This window comes from Alexandromys fortis, unplaced genomic scaffold (assembly GCF_014885135.2).
Source record: "Alexandromys fortis isolate MF-2015 unplaced genomic scaffold, M_Fortis_MF-2015_v1.1 scaffold_272, whole genome shotgun sequence".
In the NCBI taxonomy this organism is placed as follows: domain Eukaryota; kingdom Metazoa; phylum Chordata; class Mammalia; order Rodentia; family Cricetidae; genus Alexandromys; species Alexandromys fortis.
In genome coordinates this window covers 123,769-150,463 of record NW_026068149.1, presented here as the reverse complement: position 1 = coordinate 150,463, position 26,695 = coordinate 123,769, and the positions used below count along the sequence as shown (strand labels likewise).

The 26,695-nt window shown below is 36.8% G+C and overlaps 1 protein-coding gene across 2 annotated transcripts in view; it reads left to right on the top strand.

The window, feature by feature from the left end:
- The first annotated feature begins 4,066 nt into the window (after positions 1-4,066).
- Tyr (tyrosinase) overlaps positions 4,067-26,695 on the top strand; it is a 39,067-nt gene continuing 16,438 nt past the window's right edge. Inside the window, exons 1-3 of one of the 2 annotated variants that reach the window (XM_050127230.1) lie at positions 4,067-4,885; positions 11,362-11,578; positions 18,413-18,560. In XM_050127230.1, the coding sequence (XP_049983187.1) occupies positions 4,067-4,885; positions 11,362-11,578; positions 18,413-18,560 (1,184 nt within the window). The remainder of the gene's footprint in view (positions 4,886-11,361; positions 11,579-18,412; positions 18,561-26,695) is intronic. The other variant, XM_050127231.1, reaches the window with a different exon arrangement.

Genomic DNA, 26,695 nt, shown 5'->3' with positions numbered 1-26,695 from the left:
TAGAAGAGCCTGAGCTACAAGGGGAAGACCTGTCTGCAGAACAAACAAACAAACAAACAAAATCTAAATCAGAACAGCCATGTTTTCTCTCTCTGTGTCTCTCTCTGTCTCTCTCTCTCTCTGTCTCTCTCTCTCTCCTCCCTTCCCTACTCCCTTCCTTCTTTCTTTCTTTTTGTTTTTCTTCCCTTCCTAGAATTGATTGAGGACAAAAATCTAACAATATACAACTCTAGAAAAGATCCTGGTCAGGTAGGAAAGGAGAACATTGCTTTTCACTTTAACTGCATGAGCCCACTGCCAGCATGATTTGGGCTCCTGTACAAGGTTTTCCAGAAGAATATAATGACTTCAAAACAGAAGAAAAACCCAGGCCTCTCTTACTTTAGAAAATCATCCATTAATTTTACAATACAATGAATGAAACTCAATTAGACTGCTTTTAACATTTTGTTATGCCCTTGTGGGGAATAACATTTTGATGAACATTCCAATTAAAGTTTTAGATTAAAGGTAGATAAAAAGGTTTCCATGGTCCCCTTTTTAAGTAGAAAAAAGAAACAGAGAAACCTGAAAGAGTTAAAGAGGCCCTCCACAATCTCTTTTCTTCAAATAATAATCTGCAAACAATTAGTATGGGTTATCATGCTTTGAGCTCAAACAAGAAGATTGTTATATTGCTAAACAATAATAACACTGAAAATTACGTACCATCTCTCTTAGAATCTACACAACTTACTGATATTGAGTGGAATCTTTCTTTCTGCTAGCTTTTATGGACTAGAAAATTCAATATAGGCTGCTATTAGTAAAGGCATTGATGGTGTTACACAGCTGACAACCTGCCAGGCAAAACATGCTCGTTGGTACAACAGTGGCACCCCTCATAGAGGGAAAATCAAGTTCTCCCTGCTTGGCTTGAGACCCGTCCACAAGAAGTAATTTGTGCTTTTTACTGTGAACACAGTTAAAAACCCATAACTGAGGAGGAGTTGACCTTACGGCGAGTCTACTACTCTTGGTTTGTTAAACACAGCACAAAGCTGTCTTTTAAATACTTAGGTTTATGCCCAAGATGTATGCTACTCTCATTCTCAGAGAAGCCTGAAATTGTCAAAAAAAAATCAATAAAAGATTTTATAAATTTCTTTACACTCCATATATTTTACAGTATAGGTCTGAATGTCTATTTATTATCTAAGTTTCTCTAAAATCCTGAGATGTTTTTGGTGACTTATTGCACCCATCCTCCAGTTCTATATCTCTTTACTTTTTCCTAGATAGTTTCTCTATAGTGTGTCTTAAATTGCAGCTTTTGTTCTTGTAATGTGATTTTTTTACTTTTTGGTACTGCTATTGGAATATATAATATAGATGTAACTATAATGTTTGCCTTAAGCAGGTAAGACAATTTGTGTTCATGCGGTAGTATCAACTATGCTATCAAGAATTTGATTCACAGAAAATTAATGATCTATGCCTTCTGTATAATGTATAGATAGTTCAGCTAAGACATACATAATATAATTTATTTGGAATTGTGCTGAATACATTGTTGTAGTCCTCCAATAGCCTATGACGGTAAAATTTTAATGAAACTTTAGTGTATAATGCAACTGAGATATTTCATAATAAACTACCTCCAAACTGAAGCAAGGGGTGGTGAATATTCATTTTTTTCTAAATATTAACTCAGAACATAATAAAATACTAAAAGATGGCCTTCAAAATTATTATGAAAACATTTTGTACAAGGTCAAGTATGAAACAGAAAAATTAAACAAAATGCAATGAAATACAATTGGCAAATGAAACTATCATCATTGTGAAAGATAATATAATAAAAATAAAATATCTATTTGTAGTTACACAGGAAGATACAAGCTTCCCAACTTGCTATTAAGTTGCTCTTAAACTTTAACATCCAGTGTCTTGAAAAGAGTGAGATATAATATGTACCATACAGGATTACTTTGAGCACTAAAATTTTAAAATTTTGTACAGCCTTGCCCAAAGAAGCCATCAACCCTCTCAATAGTATTGTATAAAATGATTGCTGATTAAAATTCAGGCAAATACTAGTCCATGTCCTCTCCTGTGTAAGCGTCTGTGAAGGAACATCTCTAGCTGTTCTCACTACCTGTCTGTCTCTGTCTCTCTGTTTCTGATGTGGGATTCCCCTCTGTGTGCTGTGAATACCATTGGTTAATAAAAGAACTGCTTTGGCCCTATAGCAGAGCTATAGGGGAGCAGAGCTAGGTGGAGAAAACTAAAATGAAATTCTTGCAGTGTATTTAATATGTTATTAGTTATAGCTAATGTGATGTTAACGTGTATTAAGTCTTTCTTAGGATATGCGATATTTAAACCAGGATGGATAGGGCATCATCAAATTCTGTAACTTGAAGATACCTACAGAATGTACATCTAGCGACAAGGCAAAACTTGTGTAAATGGATTCTGACACAGAGAAACCGGAACCAGTGGTAGGATTATCACATAAATTAGAGGAAACGGTGGACTATATTGAGCAAAGAGAACTGTTAATTTAAATCTCAAACCCTCTGAAGGAAATAAAGACTGCAAACTACATTTTAGTCAGTCTTCTAAGCATGCTTTACAAACTTTGCAAATAGACTTGGGAAAGCAATGTAGAATCCCTAGAAAGCATGGTGGGGACTTTCTAAGCAATTTTGTTGAAATGCCTGGTAGGGAAACAAGTGAAAGAAAGAGTTGTTAATTAAATTAAACAGAAAAGGCTGAATTCCACCTGCAACTAGATGAAAAAAAAATAGAAAGGTCGCATGTGGCTACAAGTAATACATGACAAAAACTCCCCAAGGTAAAGAAGTACTGTGTTAATCTCTTTTCAGCTCTATGAGAAGAAACACACACACACACACACACACACACAAAAGAACTTAGGCCCCTGAATGGGATCATGTGGAGCTCACAGATCCCAGCAAGAGACAGAGTCTCCATGGAAACTTCCCTTCCCTGCACCCACACATGATCCCTGTACCTGCAAAGGCTGCCTTGAATCTTAAGAGAATACTGTGAAGTAGTCAACACTTTTTAAATACCAAGGCAAACCCTAGGGGAGAAGCAAAGATGAAGAGCAGACTGACATTCCAGCATCAGCAGGAAAGTGATGGTTTTCTCTAGATCTCCTCCATTCCAAGGTTCAGACAAAAGAGTTTCCTTCACTTCTTTCCCCCCCTGCTCTCTAAATTCTGATAACCGCCCAGCTTTTAGTGTGAGGCACATCCGGAAGGGATTCTTAAAGGGACATGTGTTACTTGGCCATTCTCATTCTTCTTCAGCCCCTGTAACAGTGCCCAATATTTAGTTCAAAACATGCAGCAACTCAATATTAACTTCCAGAGTTTCCAGATGAAAGAATAGAAGAGAGAGAGAGAGAGAGAGAGAGAGAGAGAGAGAGAGAGAGAGAGAGAACAAAAGAGAGTTTGTGTGGTCTTTTTGAGCTAGAAAACTTCCCACACTGAAGCAATTCATCAAAGTCACAAAGTAAGCTACCTTTGTAATAGTCAGAAAGTGAATCAAAATCAATAAGGAAAAGGGAGAGGCAACTGTTTTAGTCTGATTTTTTTTTATCAAATAATGAACTCAGCAGGAGACAGATATAAGCATTAATTCATGAGTTCTGAAGAGTTCTATGAATGTTACACACTTACAGTCCCTGAAAACAACAGCCTTGTGTTCAGATGCTTCTTGATTTTTATTCACAGGAGATAATCTGGTCTTGGTATAACTGTCATTTGAAAATCTGAATCACTGCTAGTTTCGTATCAATTAACAAAATATCTTCCTTAGACGTCAGTCTACCTCATAGTAGGCTGTGTGCAAACTCCAAGGGAAAGTTAGTCATGTGCTTTCCAGAAGATAAAAGCTTAGAGTAAAGACTGAGAGTATTTGATGTAGGAAGGGGGAGTGGTTATATAGGTCTTAGCCAAGACATGTGATAGTCACCGTAGGGGGTTGCTGTAAAAAGAAGTCTGTGACTCTCCTTAACCCATTTAAGCAGATCATGTACCATCTAAAGGGAAAAATGTTCCTGGCTGTTTTGTTTTGCCTTTGCTGGAGTTTCCAGATCTCTTCTGGCCACTTCCCTCGAGCTTGTGCCTCCTCAAGGAACTTGATGGCAAAAGAATGCTGTCCACCATGGACGGGTGATGGGAGTCCCTGCGGTCAGCTTTCAGGCAGAGGTTCCTGCCAGGATGTCGTTCTGTCCAATGCACCCTCTGGACCTCAATTCCCCTTCAAAGGGGTGGATGACCGTGAGTCCTGGCCCTCTGTCTTTTATAACAGAACCTGTCAGTGCTCTGACAACTTCATGGGATTCAACTGCGGAAACTGTAAGTTTGGGTTTGGGGGCCCAAATTGCACAGAGAAGCGACTCTTAATCAGAAGAAACATCTATGATTTGAGTGTCCCAGAAAAGAATAAGTTCCTTGCTTACTTAACTTTAGCAAAGCATACTATCAGCCCAGCCTATGTCATCCCCATAGGCACGTATGAGCAAATGAACAATGGCTCAACACCCCTGTTTAGTGATATCAACATCTATGACCTCTTTGTATGGATGCACTACTATGTGTCAAGAGACACCCTGCTGGGAGGATCTGAAGTCTGGAGGGACATTGATTTTGCCCACGAAGCACCAGGTTTTCTGCCTTGGCACAGACTTTTCTTGCTACGGTGGGAACGAGAAATACAGGAGCTAACAGGGGATGAGAACTTCACCATTCCATACTGGGATTGGCGCGATGCAGAAAACTGTGGCGTTTGCACTGATGAGTTCTTGGGAGGTCGCCACCCTGAAAACCCTAATCTACTCAGCCCAGCATCGTTCTTTTCCTCCTGGCAGGTAAGATGCTCTTTACATGCAGAGGGAGAGAGGAGTGGTACTTCAGCAGCCACATCTGCATGCAAGTCTCTGTGCACATCTCTGCGAATCTCTCAGTGTAGAAAAGCCTAACTAGGAGATTCTTATGCTTCTTGACTTTTTCTTGAGAACACTTCGAAATCATAACTAATGTTTATTCACCTAATATCTAATAGCTTAATTAGTTTTCTAATCTGTCATAAACAAAGACTTTTTGGTTTACCACTGTATTCCTAGTACCTAGGGTGGTATCTGGCATGAACAGTAGCTCAGAGCTATTTAGGAATAGATGAGTAAGCAGATTATCTTAGTCCATGCTTCCGAATAACAAAATTAACATTACCAATAAAATTCATAGGCTATATTATTTAAAAATAAAATTCCTGTCCCTAACCCAGACCAATTAAGTAGAATCTTCAAGGGACAGTGCTGGAATACTTCACTAAGTATCATTGATGACCTTTATTACATGAATGCTTGATAAACACTGATTGGACACAAAATCTTCAGTTGTTTTAGCTTAAAATAACCTAAAATCTGTTGAATGAATATTTAGAATATGTGAATCACTGTTGAAAGTATTTATATACATTAACTGATTCAATGTGCATTTAATATCAACATATCCCTATTTTAAAGCCTTAAAATATATAAATATAATTTGTTAAAATTACATGACAGCCCTTTTGGTAAATAGCAAAGATGGTATTTGTTAACGGCTAAAATGATTGTCTGACTAACCCCTTCAGGGACAAGACTGGCCTTTTGAAAGGATCTGCATCTGCAAATTTTTTTCATTAGGATGAAGAAAACAAATTAGCCTTTTTTCCTAATTTACAAATGTTAGAAACAGGATTAAGTAATTTCTATTTTGAGATTAGAGTCTCATTTCTCCTATTATTTTTCTTTATTCTGCATTAGAGGCAAAAAATAAAAAAGAAGTGTTAAAATGTTTTTCCTTTAAATAAACACAGATGTGAGAGATTTTTTTTCTGTCTTACCTCCTAAAATTTCCTAATGCTCCTATTCTGAAGACCAAGTCAAACACAATGAAAAGAACAACGCACAGGCTGCCCCACTCTTGAGAGTTCTGAAACTCAAATTCACTTTCTTCCTCATGCCCATACACTTCCAAAATGGGGCCTCTTAAAATGCCACTGTGAAATATAGCTGCTCTTTCCTGGTGTCAATGGTGTCAACTGTTTACTAAATCTAGTAATTATTTTATATAGAGGAGTTTTGCTGGAAAATTATATTGCTGTACGTTTTCAGTTATTCTACCTTAATTGACAAACTTCAATCCCCTCAGCCATCCCTCTACTCCTCTGGCTATTGCTCTAAATTATGTCAGTCTTCCATGTGGGGTTCTCCTTACTATACAATACTTTGATTTGCTTCATAGCTTCACTTGATGCAGTAAGTTTGAAGGATCATCTAAATTATCGAAAGTTATAATATAAATATATATATATATATATATACTGAGTTTAGTAAGAAGGTATAAATTAATATTTAATTACATGGAGTCTACTTCCAGCCGATACCCATATTTAATGTTTCTAGTCGTGTTTTGAGTATTGAATTCATCTTATGGTTATGGTTGACTGTATAACTTTAAAAAAAAACAAATGAAATAAAATAAAAATTAAAACCACAATAGATTTATCTGGCTTAGTAAACCATGAACTATAATTGCTATAACCGTAGGCTAAAATTGCCTGCAAATTTGTACTGCAATTATAGTGCCATGGAGGAGAAGGGTTTTTTTTTACACAGCATTAGCAAAGTGAAAGAAATAATAGCACTGAGGAAAAACAAGCAAAATTTAAAAAAAAAAAATAGAATTAGCAAAACAAAACAACAAAAAAACTTTGCAAACAAACAACATTTTCAAAATTGAGGCTGTGTGGTGGTGCACACTTTTAATTCCAGCAATCCAGAGTCAGAAGCAAGTGGATCTCTGAGTTCGAGGACAGCCTGGTCTACAAAGTGAGTGTCAGGGCGCCTAAACTGTGCCCTGTCCAGGGATAAATGGTTGCAGACAGGACAGATAAACTAATTCACATTGTCTGTTTTCTTTATTCATACAATCATCTGTTTTGTTAATGCACTTCAAAAATGGATATTTTTCTCTCACTGCCTGTTCCCATTAGGAGAGGGTTAGAAGGCTTGGGAGGAGGGATATGGTCAAAACATATTTGCCTCCATGGAAATGACCTTTTGAAATCCCTCTTAAGTTAATATGCTAAGAAGAAAAAAATAAAAATTACTTCAAAAGTAAACCAAAAGTTTAGACAGAAGGAAAAGAATTAGGGTTTTTTTTTTTAATCAAAGCAAATTAGGATTGTTTGAGTCTGAAAAAATGAAAAAAATAATGTTGGTTATTCTCTTAGACAACTGAGTTCAATTCCCAGCACCAGGATGACAGGTTACAATCATCTGTAACTCTATTTATGGGGCTCTGACATCCTTTTCTGGTTTCCCTGGGCACCATGCCCATACAGGATACACAGATATACATGCAGACAAGACACCTACTAACTTAACTTATAAAAAATAAAGTGTTTATATTGCTTTACTCTTATAACTGTCTGTATTACAACCATCTCAATTTTTTGTGATTGCTCTGTAGTTGCTTAAATATCAGTGATCTATCTACTTGCTGGAAACCCAGAATCAATTGGTCTATTATCAAGCTCCAGTGTGCATTTTTTTGTGTATATGGGGGAAAGGTCCTACACTGTAGCCTTAGGCTGCCCTGGGATTCACTTTACAGTTTGGCCGGCCTCTAAAGCATAGCAATCCTCCTGCCTCAGCCTCCCAGAGGTGTTTGTACTCTTAAACCTCTTTGTGTGGCTCCAATTTGCAGCTAGCACTAAGATTCACGGGTTTAATTAATATGGAGATTGTGTGGTTATCTCTCTGCTTTCCTTTATGAAAACACAGCTTCTGTAATGAACATACCATTAATTTGAATGCTTTTGTCTAAATTAAACATTCAAATTAAAAACTAGGCTGTTTTGTGTTAGATGAGATCAAATAGCTTCCAAGTTAAAACGAGCTCATTAATACCTTCCAAATTAACTAGGCCGATAGCCCATTTCATATGGGCTTCTGCTCATTGCTTGACTTAAGATACACTTTTACTTTACAAAAGGAAATGTTAGAGATTTGATAGTATTTATGCATTCCAAAGTGAGAGGTCTTTTGTGGTACGTCATGGGGTGCTCACATTGTAATGATAGGCCTTAAACAGTAGAAGGATTTGCATACAGAAAACACCATAGAACAGAACCCCAAAGGCTATGTCTCCCTTTTCTATGAAAGTAAACTGTTTTGACTTACACTTAAAGTGGGTTTCAAAACAAACTAATATATAGATATATAATTTGAGAGGTGGTTACTTTTTCTATCTTAAGTTCTCTTCCAGTTGACGCAGGCTTGATTCCTAGCACCCATAAGGTGACTCACAACTATCTGTAGCTCCAATCTCAAACCCAAGGGATCTGACATCTATTTCTGACTGCTATGGGCACCAAGAACACACATGATCCATGGACATGCATTAAGGAAAACACCCATACACATATAATGTTAAAAAAATTAATTCATGTACGTCAAACACTGAGGAAGACGGATGCATTGATTTGTGTCTGATAGAACTGATTTCCTTCCTTTTGTTCCACACTTTGTGCAGATTTATCGTACCACTTCTGTAATATTTCAGAACCTGTGAATGGTTTTTTAAGCCTATTTCTGTCTACTACTGTCAGATTCCCCAAGGTAGGAACTATTCATGAATAAATTTATATCCATATATATAGGGGCCATGGCATACAGACAGAATGGCTTTATAAAATACATGCTGAATTGAACAAAAATGAAAATCCGAGAAATTTAAATCTTGTCCTAGATGAATTTCTGAGATGTCAGCCCATATTTTCAGAGCCCAGAATTCTCGATGTGAAAGACACAAAGATGCCAACAGACAGCACTTACTTAACAACTAGGTTAGAGGCAGTTTTACAGTGTTTATTGGTCTACACGAGTGTGAATGTGTGTGTGTGTAAATGTGTACATGAAAATATGTAGTATAGGTCATAATACATCTAAGCATTATTTGAAATGAAATGATTTTTCTGACAAGCTTTCTCTGACAGAAGATACTACATAAAGTCAAATAATTAAGGTTAATTTTCTTAGAAGAAATAGGGTTTAATGGGCGATCTGTGTTTTCCTAGTTTGTTATTTACTTTTTGTTTGATTATTCTCAAAAATATTTTCAGGTAGAAGCATACAAGTTTCCCTTAAAATAGTCCATAATTTTTAGTAAAAAGGAAGGTACTCAGTGACATTTATGTACAAAATACCTGTGCTAAACACAATTAGATATAATGTTATGTAAACAAGAGAAGCTAAGCTTAGCAGACAAGGTGTGTCGAACAGAGCTGTCTCGACGGATCACAATGGAGAGGAACACAGCTCCTATGATGGACGGGAGCGAACAGCAGCCAGAGAATTCACTCATCAGGTGGAAAGCATATCACATGGAAGCCACAGGGGGATGAAAAACAAAGTCACTTTTCAGCAGAAAGTCACGGGTTTAGGTAACCATGACAACAGCTCCGGGAAATCACAGCTTCTCTTTTTTTCTTCATGAAAGATTTCGTGGAATGTCATATGGTTTAGTCTTTTATTTCCTTTCTCTTTTTTTTTTTCAGGAAAAACTTAAATACCCTAATAAAATCTTTGTTCCTGAAGGCTTTTAAGAGCTGGTAGTTTATTGCGACTTCCTCTAATTTAAGAGAACACTATCATGTCTCCCCTTCCTTACGATTACACCTGTTCCTTCGGGTTCTCTTTCTTTACTTCTTTAGACTTGGATATTTGAATATGCTCCCCCTCGCATATGCACACCTCATATGTGCTTGGAAGGAGAAAGAACCTAATTTTCACCAGAAGACCTAGGCTCAGTCCAAGTTCTGCCATTTGCCAAACTCTACTAAACAAGCCATTTAGAATTCACTACTTTAATGTTTCCCAACAAGAAAAAGAAGTGCTATCATCATATATGCTTGTTTTCTATGCTAATGAGACAACTGAATGGATGAGAAAGCAATGGATTACACTGTGAAAGCCATTGTCCTTTGATACACATAAACATAAATCTGTAGACTTCTCTAACTTACCTATCAGACTCCCCAGGAAGTTCCTTAGTTATTTTGGGGACAAGTTTGTTCCTAAAAGATAGACTAGCTGAATATGTTACTATAAAACAATTTAAAGTAATGAGTTCGTGTAAAATTACTTGTTAAGTCTTTGCCATATTGCTTTCATTTGAATGTGTGGGAAATACTGTGTTTTAAGTGATGCAACGGGATCAGTTATCATAATAATGAACATTCAACACTCATATACCTAGTGATAAACACAACTTAGATATCGAAGTAATGGCTTTATGTTAAAAGTAATTATAATTTTGGTATTATTAGGAGTGAAACATTTTGGGCATAGAACCTAGGGACTTATATATACTAGACAAGTTCCCTAGAACTGAGCTACAAGCCAGCCATAATTGTTGGATCCACATATTGTTGCATGCCACATATGCATATGCACACACAAATGCAAGTAAATGAACAAATAGCTACTTTGAGTACACTAAAGATGGAGCCAAAGAACTTGGTTTGTGATGGAAACACTCTTCTTATCTTGAATTTGTCCACTCCTCTGTCCTCAGTTTCTTTAATAATATGGGAAGCATTGCCAAATGACTTAAATGAAATAGTTCATGCAGCATGGAACCTTAACACTTCTCCTATAAAACTGTGAAGAATTATAATTATTTTAATAATAATTGGCTGCTAGGGAGGAACATAGGAACTTGGAGAACAGCTAAGCATTGAAAGTTCCCATGAGTAAGACTATGTTATATATCAAGCCAGACATTAAAAATGGATGTTATGACTAAAACAAAAACCGGGAATAGAATGCTCACCAGTACTTGGTATTACTAACTATTTTTGATAAATATTTCTGTTGGGTATTTGTTATTGGTCATGTGATGGAATTTTGACTTTACATGGAGCAGTAGCTACCTTTCCTGCCATAACGAGACTTAGAACCTCACATGGTGATTAAGATATGGTAGAGGTTTTGCAAGTCAATTGTTATCTCAAATATTTATAGAAAGTTCTCAATTTGATCACAATTTAGTGCATAAGACTTAGGAAACCAAAGGCACTGTGTTACTGGCTTGAAGTAGTTACTGCTAGACGTAGGACTACAACTCTTCCCTGGCTTGGACATTGCTTGTCCTGCCCGCTCTACTGCAGCCATTGACATTGTCACTTAATTGTCAGGAAGCTGAATGAAGATAGTGGTGAGTAATATCAACATTTCTCCCTGTTCTACTTGACTCAGAGATAAGTCATTTGACATAAAGCATTTTTTCCCAGATTATCTGTAGCAGACCAGAAGAGTATAATAGCCAACAGACTTTATGTGATGGAACACCTGAGGGACCACTGATACGCAACCCTGGAAACCATGACCAAGCCAAAACCCCGAGGCTTCCGTCTTCAGCAGATGTGGAATTTTGTCTGAGTTTGACCCAGTATGAAACTGGCTCCATGGATAGAACTGCCAATTTCAGCTTTAGAAACACACTGGAAGGTAATATCCTTGTTTTTACTAACTGTGATTTTTTTTTTCTCCTTGTTTACCATCTCTTTCCAGAGAATGGGCTCCTATGTATTTAGAATTTATAATTCTGTCAGTTGTATAATGCTATGCTTTGTACTTACTCATAATGACCGTAAACCTAGCCAGCTCAGAACATCGTACCATTTTCCAGCAGTTTAGTGTTACAAAACAAGTTGTATATTCTACTCACCATGTGAAAAAGTGGGCATAATAGGCAGTTTTCCATAAAACAAACAGCTCTTATTTCAAATTAACAAAAGACAAAAGTGATCAGTTCTCTGAAGCCAGAAGTTGGTGACCATGACTTGAGAACATGGAATCAGGTTTCACCAATACTCTTTTCTAACATGGTAAGAGTTCTATGAAGCTCTATAGTAATAGGACAAAGAAAATCACTGGACAAGACACTTTGCAAATACATCAGGGGAAATCAATTAAGTGATATACAGAGGAGCAGAGATATCCAACCTAGAGACACCAGATGGTACCTGGCCCTATTCTTAGCCTTGTTTTTTTTTTTTTTTTTTTTTTTTTTTGTCAAAAGTGGGAGTCTGCATTTCACAAACTTTTTACCCAATGATCAAAGATGTTAGGTTACATACAGAAGAAAGCAATGATTGTTGTTAGTTATTAAAAACAACCCAAGAGAGTTTGATTCTAAATTTGCAATATTTCAACTTGTTCTGTCAACTAGACTTTGTAGTCCCATAGTCTTTTCAGGAATTCTCATTCACAGAGCCAATGGTGAATGGAGGGAAGGTGTTTTAACAACAGTATGTTAGAACGAAGTAAAACCATTCCATAATTAAAGCTGTGTGTACTGTGGAATTAGAGACGCAGCACTATGGAAAGCCAGTGCTTTCTCAAGATCTAAATATGCTTCTTTCTCTCTGATTTAGCATACCTAAAGACTAGGTTATTTGAAGCAATTTTGTTTTGCTAGCTGTAATAAAGACATGATCCACGTCAATTCGAGTCTGTCTCCTTACATCCCAAGACCTGCACTTCACCAGAGGTAGTTCCTCATATCCTTTTATACTCTCTAATTCGGCCTCTCTCCACCTGTTCACATCTCCCATTCAGGACCAGTTCATTCTTGTGCAATCAGAGCAAGCCCTTTGATATGTCCATAGCATTCACTACAGTTATATTGAGGAGACAATCCTACCAAAAAACTAATTTTAAAGGGCAACAAAAATGAATGAACTCAAGTCACAGATTCCAAACATGAGCAAACATAGGGGCTAGCCTCAAACAAAGCTCTTAGAAATTAACATCAGATGCCACATCACAAAAGTCCTTTGCAATTTACCAAGTGGGCAATCTTCATCTCTTTCATAAGGAACCTTATCAACCTTTCTCCTTGTCTTTCGTATGTTGCATTAGCTTAACTTCTTTTAATCTAATCTATGGAATGAGTTTTCTGTCTGTTCTGACGATGACAAGAGAATGAGGAACCTTCTGGCACTGTAGACCTTTACTTGGGGAAAAACCAGCAGAGAGGATTCTCTTGAAATCAAAGCCAACATTCCAGCTGCAAGCTGTTATCATTATAAGACAGAAGAGAATGTGGTTAAAATGTTTTTGGCCCAAAGTTTGTCATTTCTAGGGCTAACCACTGAGTAGTCAATAAAAGAATGCTAAGTGATTGACAAATGTCCTGTATGGTTGTTCTCTGGATTTATGGTGTAGGTCTAGCAAGAAGTGAGAGAAAAAGCTTACATCAGCTATTTATTTAGGAAATTGTCACAGTTCAACCCTTACAAACGAGCTTTACAAAATGGTGCGGCCGTTGCTATGCATTTCCCTTTTCTTCTTTCATTCTAAACTATAATCCTAAAGCCTTACACCAATAAGTAATGTAAGAAAGGAAGTCACATCTTGAAGATAAACGTTGGTGACTGCTGTTAAAGATTATGCTTATGATTCTTCTCTAACAGCAATAAAGTAGTGCTCTAAATAAAACAGTTGTTATGTGCAGAACACCCTGTCACCACTTTGTATGATGTTGCTGCAAACTTGATGAATGTCTCCTGTAGATTACGTCAATGTTAAATAATGAGGCAACCCTTGATCACCTGGTGAGTTGGCAGCCCCAAACCTGCATCTAGTTTGTTTAACAACAATGTACAGGATGCAAGGACATTGCGTGCTCATGACCCATATGGTTCAAAGTTGTCTGAGGGTGGTCAATATTGTTGTGCATACAAGATCAGCAGAGACAGTGGTTTGTAAGGAACCTCTGGAGGGTTCCAAGTTCTTGAATCCCTTTTAGGGAATCAGGGAATGAACAGGAGCAGAGTGGTTGGGAGCAGAAGCACAGTTGTGTTTTTCTTTATTTGCTTGTTTGTTTTTAGAGAAAAGCTTCCTCTAAAAGAAGAGATTCTAAGCAAAGCAAAGTCTTGTAAACTCAGCATCAATGCTACACAATGAATCACATGGGCTCTCTGGGCTACTTGAATAGCATATACTTTGTTGCAAATGTTTTATTTGTTATACATTGGCCTTGGGCAAAGGTGCCCACTCTCACACTGCAGTTGATGTAACAGCATGAGGATTTTAATTAATTTTAATTAATTAAAAACAGGCTCTTTCAGCATTCGAGAAGCCAAAAGACCCCAAATAGCAGATACAGGCTACTTGTAAAGTAAAAAGCCTCAGAAACAAGGGAGGAGTCTGGGGGTTGTTTTTCCAACAATTAGGATTCGCTGATTCAAAGGGCTACTAGACTGGCCAGGGAGGGAGAGCAGTTGCCAGATCAGGCAGAGTAAGGGGGAACATCTGTGAGTCATTCTAACCGTATCTGAGTAACTGAGTCAATATCCCCTGACCAAGGCGGAGGAACTGAGTCAACATCTAAGGGTTATCTTGCCCCAATTTCAATAACTGAGTTCTATTTGGAGAACATCCACAAGGGCACAGGGAGATGGAAAATCCCCAACATTACATGCATGTGAAGTTGTTAGTTCCTTGGTTCCCAGGGGAGGGGGGCGCAGTACCGCTGAGAGGTCTCAGAAATGGCCTCAGAGTTGTCAGAAATGGCTTCAGAGTTATCCTAGAGTTTCACTCTGACCTCTACTGGGACACCCATACTCACACAACACATACACATACACACATATAATAATTTATAAAAGGAAATCCTAATAAAAAGTGTGATAACTAATTCCATTTGTGGTGTTATGATCATATCTTCTTTGAGAAAAATGGAAGTTAGATTACATTAAAATATCTAAACACTTGCTTAAAATTTTCTCTCATTTTATTTTATATATCTGCTATGAATTGTATTGGTTATGACTCCTTTAGAAGTACCTAGCCATGCTGGGTGGTCGTGGCACACATCTTTAATCCCAGTACAGAGGCAGGTAGATCTCAGTGAGTACAAGGACAGCCTGGTATACAAATCGAGTTCCAGGACAGGGTCCAAAGCTACTCAGAAAAACCCTGTCTCAAAAACAAAACAAAATAAAAGAAACAGAACAAAAATACCTATCCATTAAATAAAATTTTGCAAAATCATTGTGTCATTTTGAAATTACAATGCTCATAATCTTCTGCTAAGTCTCTTTTTAGGAGAGTTAGTTAAGAAGAAAGTCTGTCAAAGGTTTAAGAATAATTTATCTCCTCACGTGCACTAAGATAAATTTTCTGTTTTGTTTTCTTTCTTCATTTTTATTTTCAAATGACATTGAAAATATTAATATAATTCAAATATTAATTTCAGATTAAATTAAACCAATTAAGTTAAATATGTTTTGCTCTAGTGAAAATCTAGCCACCTGTGTTTTCACACTTCAAAACCTAAGAGGTATAAGAAAGTACATTCAACGTCACCTATGACCCCACATCTTGGAAAGAAAGGTGTCTGGTTAAACAAGAAAATATATATGAAAATGCCTTTACATTCCCTGCCATGTAGTAGCTAACTCGTTCTCAAGAAAATATGGACTGGCTACTTCTATGAAAATACTTTACAGCCTGAGTTGGCACATTAAAAATTTAAAGGTAAAATTATTGTTGGTTCTTTTTATTAATGTCAAAATATAGAATATAAGAAGCTCGTGTAAAGAAAATAATGTGATCAGAGGTAAATATTTTGAAGCATAGTTTAGGTTTGGAGAACAAAGAACAATTTAATCAAAATCAGTAAATTTCAACCCCGATTGCACATTAGAATCACTTAGGGGCTTTTAAGACTCTAAGTGACTGAATTCAATTCTAAAACAATTAAATCCAAATCTCCAGGTATCAGAGATAAACATCGATATCTAAAACAAACAAATAAGCCAAACCTCTCCAGAGGAGAATTGGGGGAGAAATAAAAGAGGGAAGGAGATGGATTGGCAAATTGAAGCTGCCTGATGTCATTCATCTAAAGCAATTCCTAAATTTCCCATAGGAACAACACAAATGAACTTAAAGATGTAACTCACAATATGTTGAGCTATTGTTGCTGCCCTTTGTGAAGAATTTGGAGCCATTTTGGCATATAGGGTTGCTACCATATTCCCTACCGGGTTGTGGGATGTTCCCTGTCCATGGGGAATCTGACAACGAGCAAATGCAATAGCTTTCTAACATCTTGTGCGTCCCTTAATGCAGCTGACTTTGAAAGTGACAAGGGTACAAACTCATTTGAAAAACACAGCACAAAGAGATTTCTGAGCTGAGCCGGCAAGTTCACACACAGCCTCGCAGGTTTTAGGAGATTATCCTTTTATTCTCGGTCTCTGTTGTACATTTATCTTTTAAATACAGAAGCAACTGAGACTCTGATTTTTATTATAGAAGTCACAATAAATTTTTTGATCTCACTTTCGAGGCTTTCACTTCTGATCTATTTGAATAACCTGCTATTTGGAAAAGATCACAGGTTTGGAAGTCAATCACAGTTGTGTTTCATTTGTTTGTTATTCAAATACTAGTTTGACTTTAGTTGTTTTATATAAACTACAAACTGCTGTTTTCTCATCAGTAAAATGGGGACACCAACAATATTGTCCAGTTGCAAGTAATCCCTTTGCGCAAATGAGAATATGTAGAAGAATAATATTTGAATTTTGGCTTTATGGAAGTAATGTAATTTTTCTTTTAGAAGAGAGCAAAACGCAGGAAGTAAAATTGACAGAGGAAACATTTTTCTTTTATAAAGACAATTTCAGTAGCTCTAATCTACATAGCTTACATCTCCATTTGAACTGTGAAGTAAAAGAGAAAATAATATATTTTCATGTTAGTATCATTTCAATCTCTAATTGTTTGTCCCACATTAAAATCATTAAAGTCCCCTTGTAGGTAACTATCTTATTGCCAACCTCTGTCAGCCACACACAGAAAAGGCAGGCTTTTGTTAGCAGATTCAGCAACGAGCACACATTTATCAAGTAAACCAGAAGCAGAGAAGGAAGTTATTACTCAGGATGCTTCTGCTGCTATCAGATCGATGCTAGGTGCTTTCACACCAGCCATCAGAATTAATTTTTACATCCTAAGAAATGTGTTTAGCTTTCCTCCATTATATCAATGACAAAAGTGAGGCAAAAAAGTTACCTAAATTGATGAACGCTGTATCTCTTTCTAGTAAATATCCTACTGCATCGGTGTTTTTAAACGAGGCTACGCAGTGCATCAGGCTCTCAGAAGAATACAAAGCATAGGGAATTTGGGAAGAAGTCATTTTTCCATCCTTATCCTACTATAGTTTCCTAAAACACACATAACTGAAGGTGATGAAGGACTCCTGACACCACTGCACCCTCAAAATCATCTTGTATAATTACTTTTAGGAAAAAAAATCATCTTGTTTCTACTTTTCATACAGCATTTTTCAGAGATGGTAAAATTATCTATGATGTCAAAAACAAAATATATTACAAATATTAGTGCCAATGTTGCTGAAGTATGTAATGTTAATGATTAAGCTATAGAAAAGTGTATTAGGTTAATTTGTTTTATCTTATTTTTAATTGAGAAATAAAATTGTTTTTATTTATGGTACATGATATTATGATGCTGGTATAGACCTTACAGAATGACTAAATCAAGCTAAGCATCACATAGCATACCTTATATACTTTTCTTCAGTATAAATGTTCGCTATCTATTTTCTTACCAGTTTCCAAGTGTACCATGACTGTGATTTATTTATGTTACATAAATTTTATTTGATTAGTATATCCCTAACCTTCAGCAACCTGAAAAATGAAGTGGAGGGTTTTGTATGTTCTTACAGTGACCTTACAAAGACATGAGGATTTGATTTTGTTTTTGAAAATGAGTTCTAATTAGCTGTGAGATGAATGTTCTACAAAAAACAAAAACATTATGACCTGATGTCCCTAGGATAATTACAGATGAATGACAATAAGGTTGATGACAAATTTCGCTTCTTCCGGTACCAGGATCCCAGACTAAAGTATTTGTTCGAACCAGAGAAAAAGAAGTTACAAAGTTACTGTCAGGACTCCTCTAGGGGTTGCTATGCATTTTAATGAGAGTGAATGCTGACTATTACAAAGGTTTCCTAGCACATGGTAGTAGTAGTGAAAGGACTTAACAGAGATGCATGATGAGAGAGTCCATAATGACACAGCCTATCTCACCAATTAATCCACCTGATACCTCTCAGTTCTGCAAAGATCTCAATGGATATTCAGAATGAAACATCAAATGAGTTTACTTACTGTTTTTGTTTTTGTAGAATTAGCCTTTCCTCTATAGTTATAGATGAGGTGAGATGATTACTTAGATTTTCAGTCCTTTAGGTATACTAATTTTAAAAATTATCTTTTTTGTCCACAGGGTTTGCCAATCCACTCACAGGGATAGCAGACTCTTCTCAGAGCAGCATGCACAATGCTTTGCATATCTATATGAACGGAACAATGTCCCAAGTCCAGGGATCGGCCAATGATCCCATTTTTCTACTTCATCATGCTTTTGTGGACAGGTTGGTTGACATTTCTTCATTAATTATGTGTTCATTGGATTTAAATGGACTATCAGTGTGATGATCATATAAATTTTAGTTATCATACCAAACTTTATAAATTATGGCGGTCTGGTCTGTTCCCTTGAGAGACCCTAAGCAAAGGCTAAAGTGCAAATCTTTATGGAAGCAATACGTAGTGAAGAGAAATCAGGAAGTGGGAAGGAGAAAAATTCAAGTGAGGCTACAGTATCAGTTCAGGTGTCAATTCAGACATATCTGGAACAGTGTAGGCTGCTTTTTATTTAATATTAGGTTAGGACAAGGGAATAGATTCAGAATCTAATATTAAAGTGTCAATAACTACAGGTTGACTTGAGATAGGGAATGTCAAACTCCCAACCGCTATCATGATTCCTTAGGCTATGTGCTGAGGATTTGAAAGCTTGCAAATGTTTGAGGTTAAGAGCAAAATCATGAATGTAGGGAATAAACTTTGTACAGAAGGAAACAAATAATGACAGTTTTCTGATTAAAGGGAAAGGCCCTTTCAGACACCCTCTCCACTATTGCTAAGAGTCTTAGCTGGGGTCATCCTTGTGGAGCCCTGGGAATTTCTCTAACACCAGGTTTCTCCCTAGGGATGGGGAACTGGAGTTGGTAAATAAAATAAGTGATTTTTTTTAAGAAAAAAAGAGAATGACAATTTTAATGGAAGAGATAAAGACATGTAATTGTTTCACGGGAATTTGCATGGTTTAGAACTCATTTGGCTCATTACTATTTTTAAAACAAACAGATGCGTGGGTGTGAGAAGACTCGGGTAAAGGTGTTAGTCATTCGGACCTTAGAGAGGCAGCTGTTGTCTCTCCTGACAGCTAACATTTCAGGATTTTAACAGAAACAGCAATGTGTTGGGAGTGATTGCTACCAGCATACATCAATGGATGTAAAATTTTTAATAGTTAGAATTCCTTAACGAATACCATTGAGAGCTTAGACAAATCATGGAGGAATTCTGTTTTCCTTTTCTTATCTCGAAATGTGGTCTTTAGTAGAAGCCACGAAGAAGTAGAGGTTATAATAAGCCCGTAAGCCATGAAACTAACTAAACAGATGTGTGGGAATAGTAGGCAGTACAGACAAGACATGGCTGACTTGCTGACAACCATAGAGCCTTTAGGGTGTATACATAATAGAAATAATATAATAATATCATTTTGGTTATATTGCTAAATGGAACTTCATAAAATACTTAATAGGTGTATGTCTTTATAGACAAAGAAAGGATACTTTTCCCCCAATGACAAAGCTAGAACTACATCACAATGGTTGTTTTTAACAGAAGTCAAGGAATGTAGTTGCTACAGAGTGACACCTTCCAAGTAGAAAGAATTACAAAACTGGCAGTCTAAATCCAGACTGACCAAGATGGGGGTCTGTTGCCAGTTAGAGTTACAAGTTCACACAAGACATTTTAACTGCTTATTACACTCTGGACTGATGTTATTGGACACAGCAGTGAGACTGTGTGAACAGACTTACAGAACAACCGAGTGAGGCAGAGGATGAAAGAGCAGGATAAGATGCTCACCTTCGGTGGTTCATATTTAAGGTTCAAGATCCTAAAGATAAAGAGAAATGATGTGGTAGAAAAACTATTAGCTCTGGAGTCAAAGTCTGCGAAAAACTTCTGGTGCTGCTCCGTGATCTTAAGTGGATTGAAAAAGCTGGTAGTGCTACTACCTTCTTCTAAATAATGAATGGGTCTTAACTTTGTAAACTGCAACACAGAATACAGAGACTATCTCTCATATGGAGTAAGAAGGATCTTTATAAGTTGCTACATATTCTCTATTTGCTGTTTTCTTAGTGCTCTCCAGCATTGATCCTCCTACTTCTGCAGTTCTCTGAAGCCTGCCTTTTGAGTGTAGGACAATACATTTTAGGAATAGCGAACTTGCCTCCATCTCAACTACAGATTAGTGATCTCTTCCGCAGTGGTTTCTTGGCTCTATTTGCTTCTACTCTACTCATCAAGTGTCCCCTGGGCTAGCTTGCTAAGAAGGCTACACCAAACCATATGCCCTCAAATCAGATGGGGAACGAAATTGGCAGCATAGTAAACCAGGCAGACTGGTGGCAGCTAAGACAGGTCCCTGGGAGTTCAGGAATGAACAACAGATTGCTTCCCAACTGGTGACTGGAGGCTGAAGCTTGCTCAGAAAGGCGGAAATATCAGGGTTATGGAAGGAGGGGATCTCAGAAATCAGGGAAATATCTTCAACTCTGCTCTTGCCATCAGATGGGATGTCAGAGGGGAACTTGTCTCTGACAGGTTTGTTTCTTTTCTTATTATAGGACCATAATCAGGTTTAAAATGCTTCCTTGTTTTCTCCTCTGAATTAGAATTAATTTCCTATAATAAATTGCCATTGTGTCATTAGAGTCATATTTGACCATATTCCCACAGTTCCTTCTCCTGTTAGATCTAGCTCCTAAAACTGTTTGTCTTTGTTAGATTGATTCTTGTGTGTCTCTCCCACTGTATCTAGAGCTCTCTGCTGACAGAGTCTATATATTGATCACCTCTGGAATCTAACATCATCCATTACACATAGAAACCATCCACTAGGACTTCCTAAAGTGCCGTGTAATTGATAATCTTGAGGCAGGCAGCCACTGCAGGTTATCAATAACATTTGTTGTGGGATAAAATATATCATCCAGGGACACTGAATTGTACTCTATCTTGTGATACATAAATCAGTTGCTCTGACTCGTAACCTAAAACATGTCCTATAATGAAAAAAAAATCTCTCAATGCTTTGTAGAATCAATGTGCTTTGAAGGAGGGGAATTATAATATTCTTAACCTAAATATTTCATTGACAGCAGTGTATAGAAAATTAGGTCTTTGTCATTATCACTGAACTGTTAAATGTAAAGAGATTCTTAAGATCATGATCCAAATTTTTCAGGGCACAGTCAGAATAATCCTCTCACAGACAGGTTGGTACTAAGTGGGGAAAAATGCAAACTATTAGTTCCCAGAGACAGTAAAGAATATCTAACATGACAACAGGATATTTATCTAAGATAAGCAAAAGCAGTAGGATTGTGGGAAAATCTTATCTCCCCTACTTAGAGACCAAAGATCAGAAGTTCTATAGTAGCACCAAATATTAGATCCAAGATAGCTATGCAATGAATCAAAAGTTCAGGAAACAGGATACCTGCAGACCCTATATCACATGATTAAGACCACAGGTTTTAGTAGTAAGCAGTTCTGATTTTTAAATCTTGATCTCCAGGCAACAAGGATGTAGAAGTGATTTTGGTCTAACATGAACTTTTAATGTCTCAAAGCTCTTTCCCAGTGATATACTTCAACAAAGCAGTGCTACTATAACACGGCCAAACCTTTTCCAACAATTGGGTCACATCTCCTAATCCTTCTCAGCTAGTTCCACTATTGGAGACTGAGCATTCAAATACACAGGCCTAAGGGGAGAGGTATTCTCATTCAAACAGCCAATAAACACTGGAGATCTGAACACAAATAGTAGGTAAAATCTTTCCATAAGATGTGCCTGACTTTTGTTTAAGAAGAAAAGATTAGAGAATATGTGCATATATGTATGCAAATGCAGGATTGAGAAGGTGAGGTATTTTGGTCTTATTTTATTGTTAATTTTTTTCAGTCAAAAGTCCTGGAAAAGCCGGGCGGTGGTGGCGCACGCCTTTAATCCCAGCACTCGGGAGGCAGAGGCAGGTGGATCTCTGTGAGTTCGAGGCCAGCCTGGTCTACAAGAGCTAGTTCCAGGACAGGAACCAAAAAGCTACGGAGAAACCCTGTCTTGAAAAGTAAAAAAAAAAAAAAAAAAAAAAGTCCTGGAAGTTATCAGATTTAAATTTGGTTATGGCTACTTGGGAGGAAAAAGAAGAATTTATGAGAGTTTGAGGAAATATTTTACTTTATGTCATTTTAGACATCAGTAGGTTGCTGAACGTTAGAAGTATACTGGTGTGGACAATGGAAATGTTCTACAACATAGTGTAATTCTTCACAACCTGCTTGATACTAGGCAGTATCATTTCATGTATGCCACCCATTATCATCCTTTCAAAGTTTGTATCATACCTTTTATTACATTAGATGTGTGAAAATTCAGAAATAAAATTTCAGAAATATTGAAGCATTTATACAAAATTTCTGATCTATCAGTTAAGTATCAGGATTTCATCTGACCTATATATTCTTTGAAAGTGTCGCCTGCTGGGTCTGCCTTTGAATCAGTTTAGACTTCAAGGATAGTCACATGAGTGAGAAATGTGGCCTCCTAGGAGGAGAGTTCAATTTATTTATTTATTCATTTTATTTATTTATTTATTTATTTATTTATTTATTTATTGAGACAAGGTTTCTCTGTAGCTTTGTAGCCTGTCCTGGAACTAGCTCAGGCTGGCCTCAAACTCACAGAGATCTGCCTGCCTTTGCCTCCCTAGTGCTAGGATTAAAGGTGTAAGCCACCACCACCTGGAGAATTCAATTTTTTAATGTCACAACATAGTACCAAGCTTGGTGTCTTAAGAGCAGACATTTATACTAATATAGTTCAAAGAATAAATGTTTGCAACCAATGACAAGAGAGCTGAATCCTCCTGAGGTTTTCTGTCCTTGCCTTGCACGTGGCAATTTTTCCTGTATCTTCATGTCCTCTCTGTGTGCATCTGTGTTCTGTATCTGTTTCTTCTATAGATATTGGTCATATCTGATTGCAGATCCACTAACAACTTACTTAACTCAATAGCCAATTTCTGAGTCTGTCTTTATATCAAGTCACAGCATGAGGTTCTGCAGAGCAGTGTTTCAATATATTGATTTGGGTTTGGGAGCTCATTTAACCTTTTAAAATGTAAAAACAAAAATTGAACTCTAGGTGAAGGTAGATCAAATAAAAAGAGAAAATGCTGAATTGGAGAGAATATTTTAATAATGTGGTAGCAAGAGAAAGGAGAAAAATAATATTTAGAATAGATTTTATTTTAATAATAAATGGCATGTCAATGAGGTAAAGATTTATAGGAATTTTGCCAAAGGAATGGTAGAAAAATTTTAGAAGTGAAGAACAATGATCTGCTTTATAAACTGTGTTATGAAAAAAAAAATTATATGGTTTCAATTTGAAAGCTATATTTAAAGTGAAAATTTTCCATATTGTTTTTAAATGATAAATTAAGAAAATAACAACTAGTAAAGTACAAAATATCCATAGGAAATATTAATATCCATTTTATTTCTGATTTTTTTTATCTTCATGAATTTATATTACTAATATAATTATGATTCCTTGAGTGTTTCTGTTAGTAACAAAGCATAATTTCTTTATGTACTTTTCGCAAAACAGAGGATGCATAATACAAATGTTATTCCCAACCCTAGCATCAAGACAAGACACATTTGTGGAGTACAAACTGTCACATAATCTAGAATAATAAGGAGCGTAAAGAGCTGTGGGATGTGGGAAGAGACAGATTGCTGTGCCCAGTAAGTCAGAGTGGAATGCCAGTCAAAGAGCTTTCTTTAACCACATCTTTATTCATCAGAGAAAGATGTATATATTGATCAAAAGCACAAGGTTTGTTTAAATGTCATTTTTCTCACAAGAGCAAGAAGCAGTAAAACTCCCTTCATCTTTGAGAGAAGAGAGGCTAGAAATAGAACAAAATTCAAGATTGACATTATCACATTTACCTTAACAAACCAGGAGTAAAATGTTTTGGGAAAGGGAAATCACACAGAATCTTTTATTCACAGTGATCCCTCCTCTGTGAGATCTCCAGAAAGAATTGTATCAAAGCCCTTGCTCACATCACTGAACTGCAAACGACAACACTTTGTTAATCCAAGAGCTGTGCACTCCATAAAATTCACCTGCTGACCCTCAGTGTGTCCTTCTTTCTCTGCTCTTTTTCTGATTCCCAGTGCTGTCTCATTCTCTCTTGTGCTAAAGGGAAGACATTTCATTTCTTTTAAGAAAATGTTCATTATATTTCTAAATCTATTGTCTGTGTAATTATAAAGCAAATAAGTCCCTCTGTTCTAGATACTAAATTATCAGATGTTCTACCTTGAGTAGAAGATATTGAGAACTGATAGCTGGGCCAAGGAGAGTCAGCTTTTATTAAGGATGTAGCCCCTGGAAAGTTGACCACGTTCTAGTGGATGGGTACAAATCCGAGAGTCTATGAGTACCAGAAATTGGATTTGATGAGTTTTTCAAATACGATAGGGTTGCCCCAAAATTGGGTGGGTAGGAAAGGGCGAGAGGAGCTTGGCAGAGCTATGGAAGGAAGGGTAACACAAATTACTAAAAGAAAATGAATACAAAACTAAAAAATAGAAAAGAAGAGAAAGAAGTTCAAAATGATACCAAACTGAGAGAATGTGAGATTTTCTTTAGATAAACAGATAAAGTCTTTACAAATGTATTACTAAAGAGTAGTTTACATTTTACACTCATGTATGGCTGTGTCACTAAACACTAAGCTCAAACACATTCTGGAATAAGAAAGAAATTGAGAAGACCATTAATTACCTTTAAAAGCAGGCTTGTTCTTATCCTTGACTGACTGTTAGGATGTTAGTCTCTGTAACTTAATAGCTAGGATTTTGACAGAAATGAAGGACTCAGACTCACGGTTAGGACTGAAATTCCTTCATAAGTCTGAGGTTCCTGGAAATCTACACCATAAATGAATGAATGTACTCTTATAACAAAATCCAATAGAGTAATGAAGCTGTGTGTTTCCAAGACGTGGTAGATAACTCATACCGTGAAGCACCTGAAACCTTGGACTCGCACCTCATGTAATTTTGTGGTTAGTAATTAAACATAGAACTCAAAACTAAGTAAAAACAAACCTCTGATACTGAAACAAAGAAAGTTCACGGAACAGATATGTTAGCATTAGTGGGACATGACACGCTAAGGAACTGCTAGAAGAAAAGTAGAAGAGTATCAGGTATAAGAACAACACAAGGAATTCAAAACACAGCGCTTAAACCTCTCCCTTTGTTTCTTATTTATTATTAGCGCCAAAATTGCAATAATTAATTTTAGGTAATAAAATAGTGAGACTTTAATGAATGAACACTTAGTTTCAAAATCCACACATGATTAAGTGATTAGGAGGACAATTTTTTTTCTTTCTTTTTTTTTTTATTGAGAATAAGAAAAAAAAGTTTCCGCCTCCTCCCAGCCTCCCATTTCCCTCCCCCTCCCCCCAATCTTCTCAGATGATCACACTATGGCCCTGCAGTGGTTTGAATCATAATGGCCCCCATAGTCTCATATGTTTGCATGCTTATTCCCCAGTTAACTGCTTGGAAGAATTAGGACTTGTGTCCCTGGAGTAGATGTGGCCTTCTTAGAGGATGTGTGTCACTGTGGGTACCCATGCCAGGCCCAGTTTCTCCCTCTCTCTGCCTGCTGGCACTCATTCTCCCTTCACTGGTATTAGAACCTACTTCTTTGGGATTCTGATGTGTACTGAAGACCAGCTGAGACAACTAGGAACAGCTAATAGATCCTTGGTCTTTCAGTCAGAAGAAAGTCATTGTTGTACTAGCTGGACCATAGCCTATAAGTCACTCTAATATATCACAAATCTGTATACATGTGGCTTATGCCTACATGTATACATACAAGTACCTTGTACATACATTATTTATTCATTTATTTATTTTACATAATTCATTAAAGTGTATGTATACTTCCTATAGAGAATCCTGACTAACACAGGCCTCATGTCTAATTCTTGGCACTATTAGTAGGCAGAAGTAAAACAAGCACCAGCCTGGATTTGGACCCTCATCTTTCTCTGGTAGTCTCTTAGAGGCTGCTTATACTACCTAGAAACTCCTATGCACAACATTCTGATGTTATTACTATGCAACCAAAGATACAAGATGCCAGGACTTTCCTGGTTATCTGTTGTCCTTTGTAGGCTGTTGCTCAAGCACTTACCACAGCCATCATCACTGTTTGCTAGAAGTATGTAGGCAGAGACTGCTTGCTCATTTCCCCGCTGCCCAGACTCAAAATAATCACACAGAAACTATATCAATTGCAACACTGCTTGGCCTATTA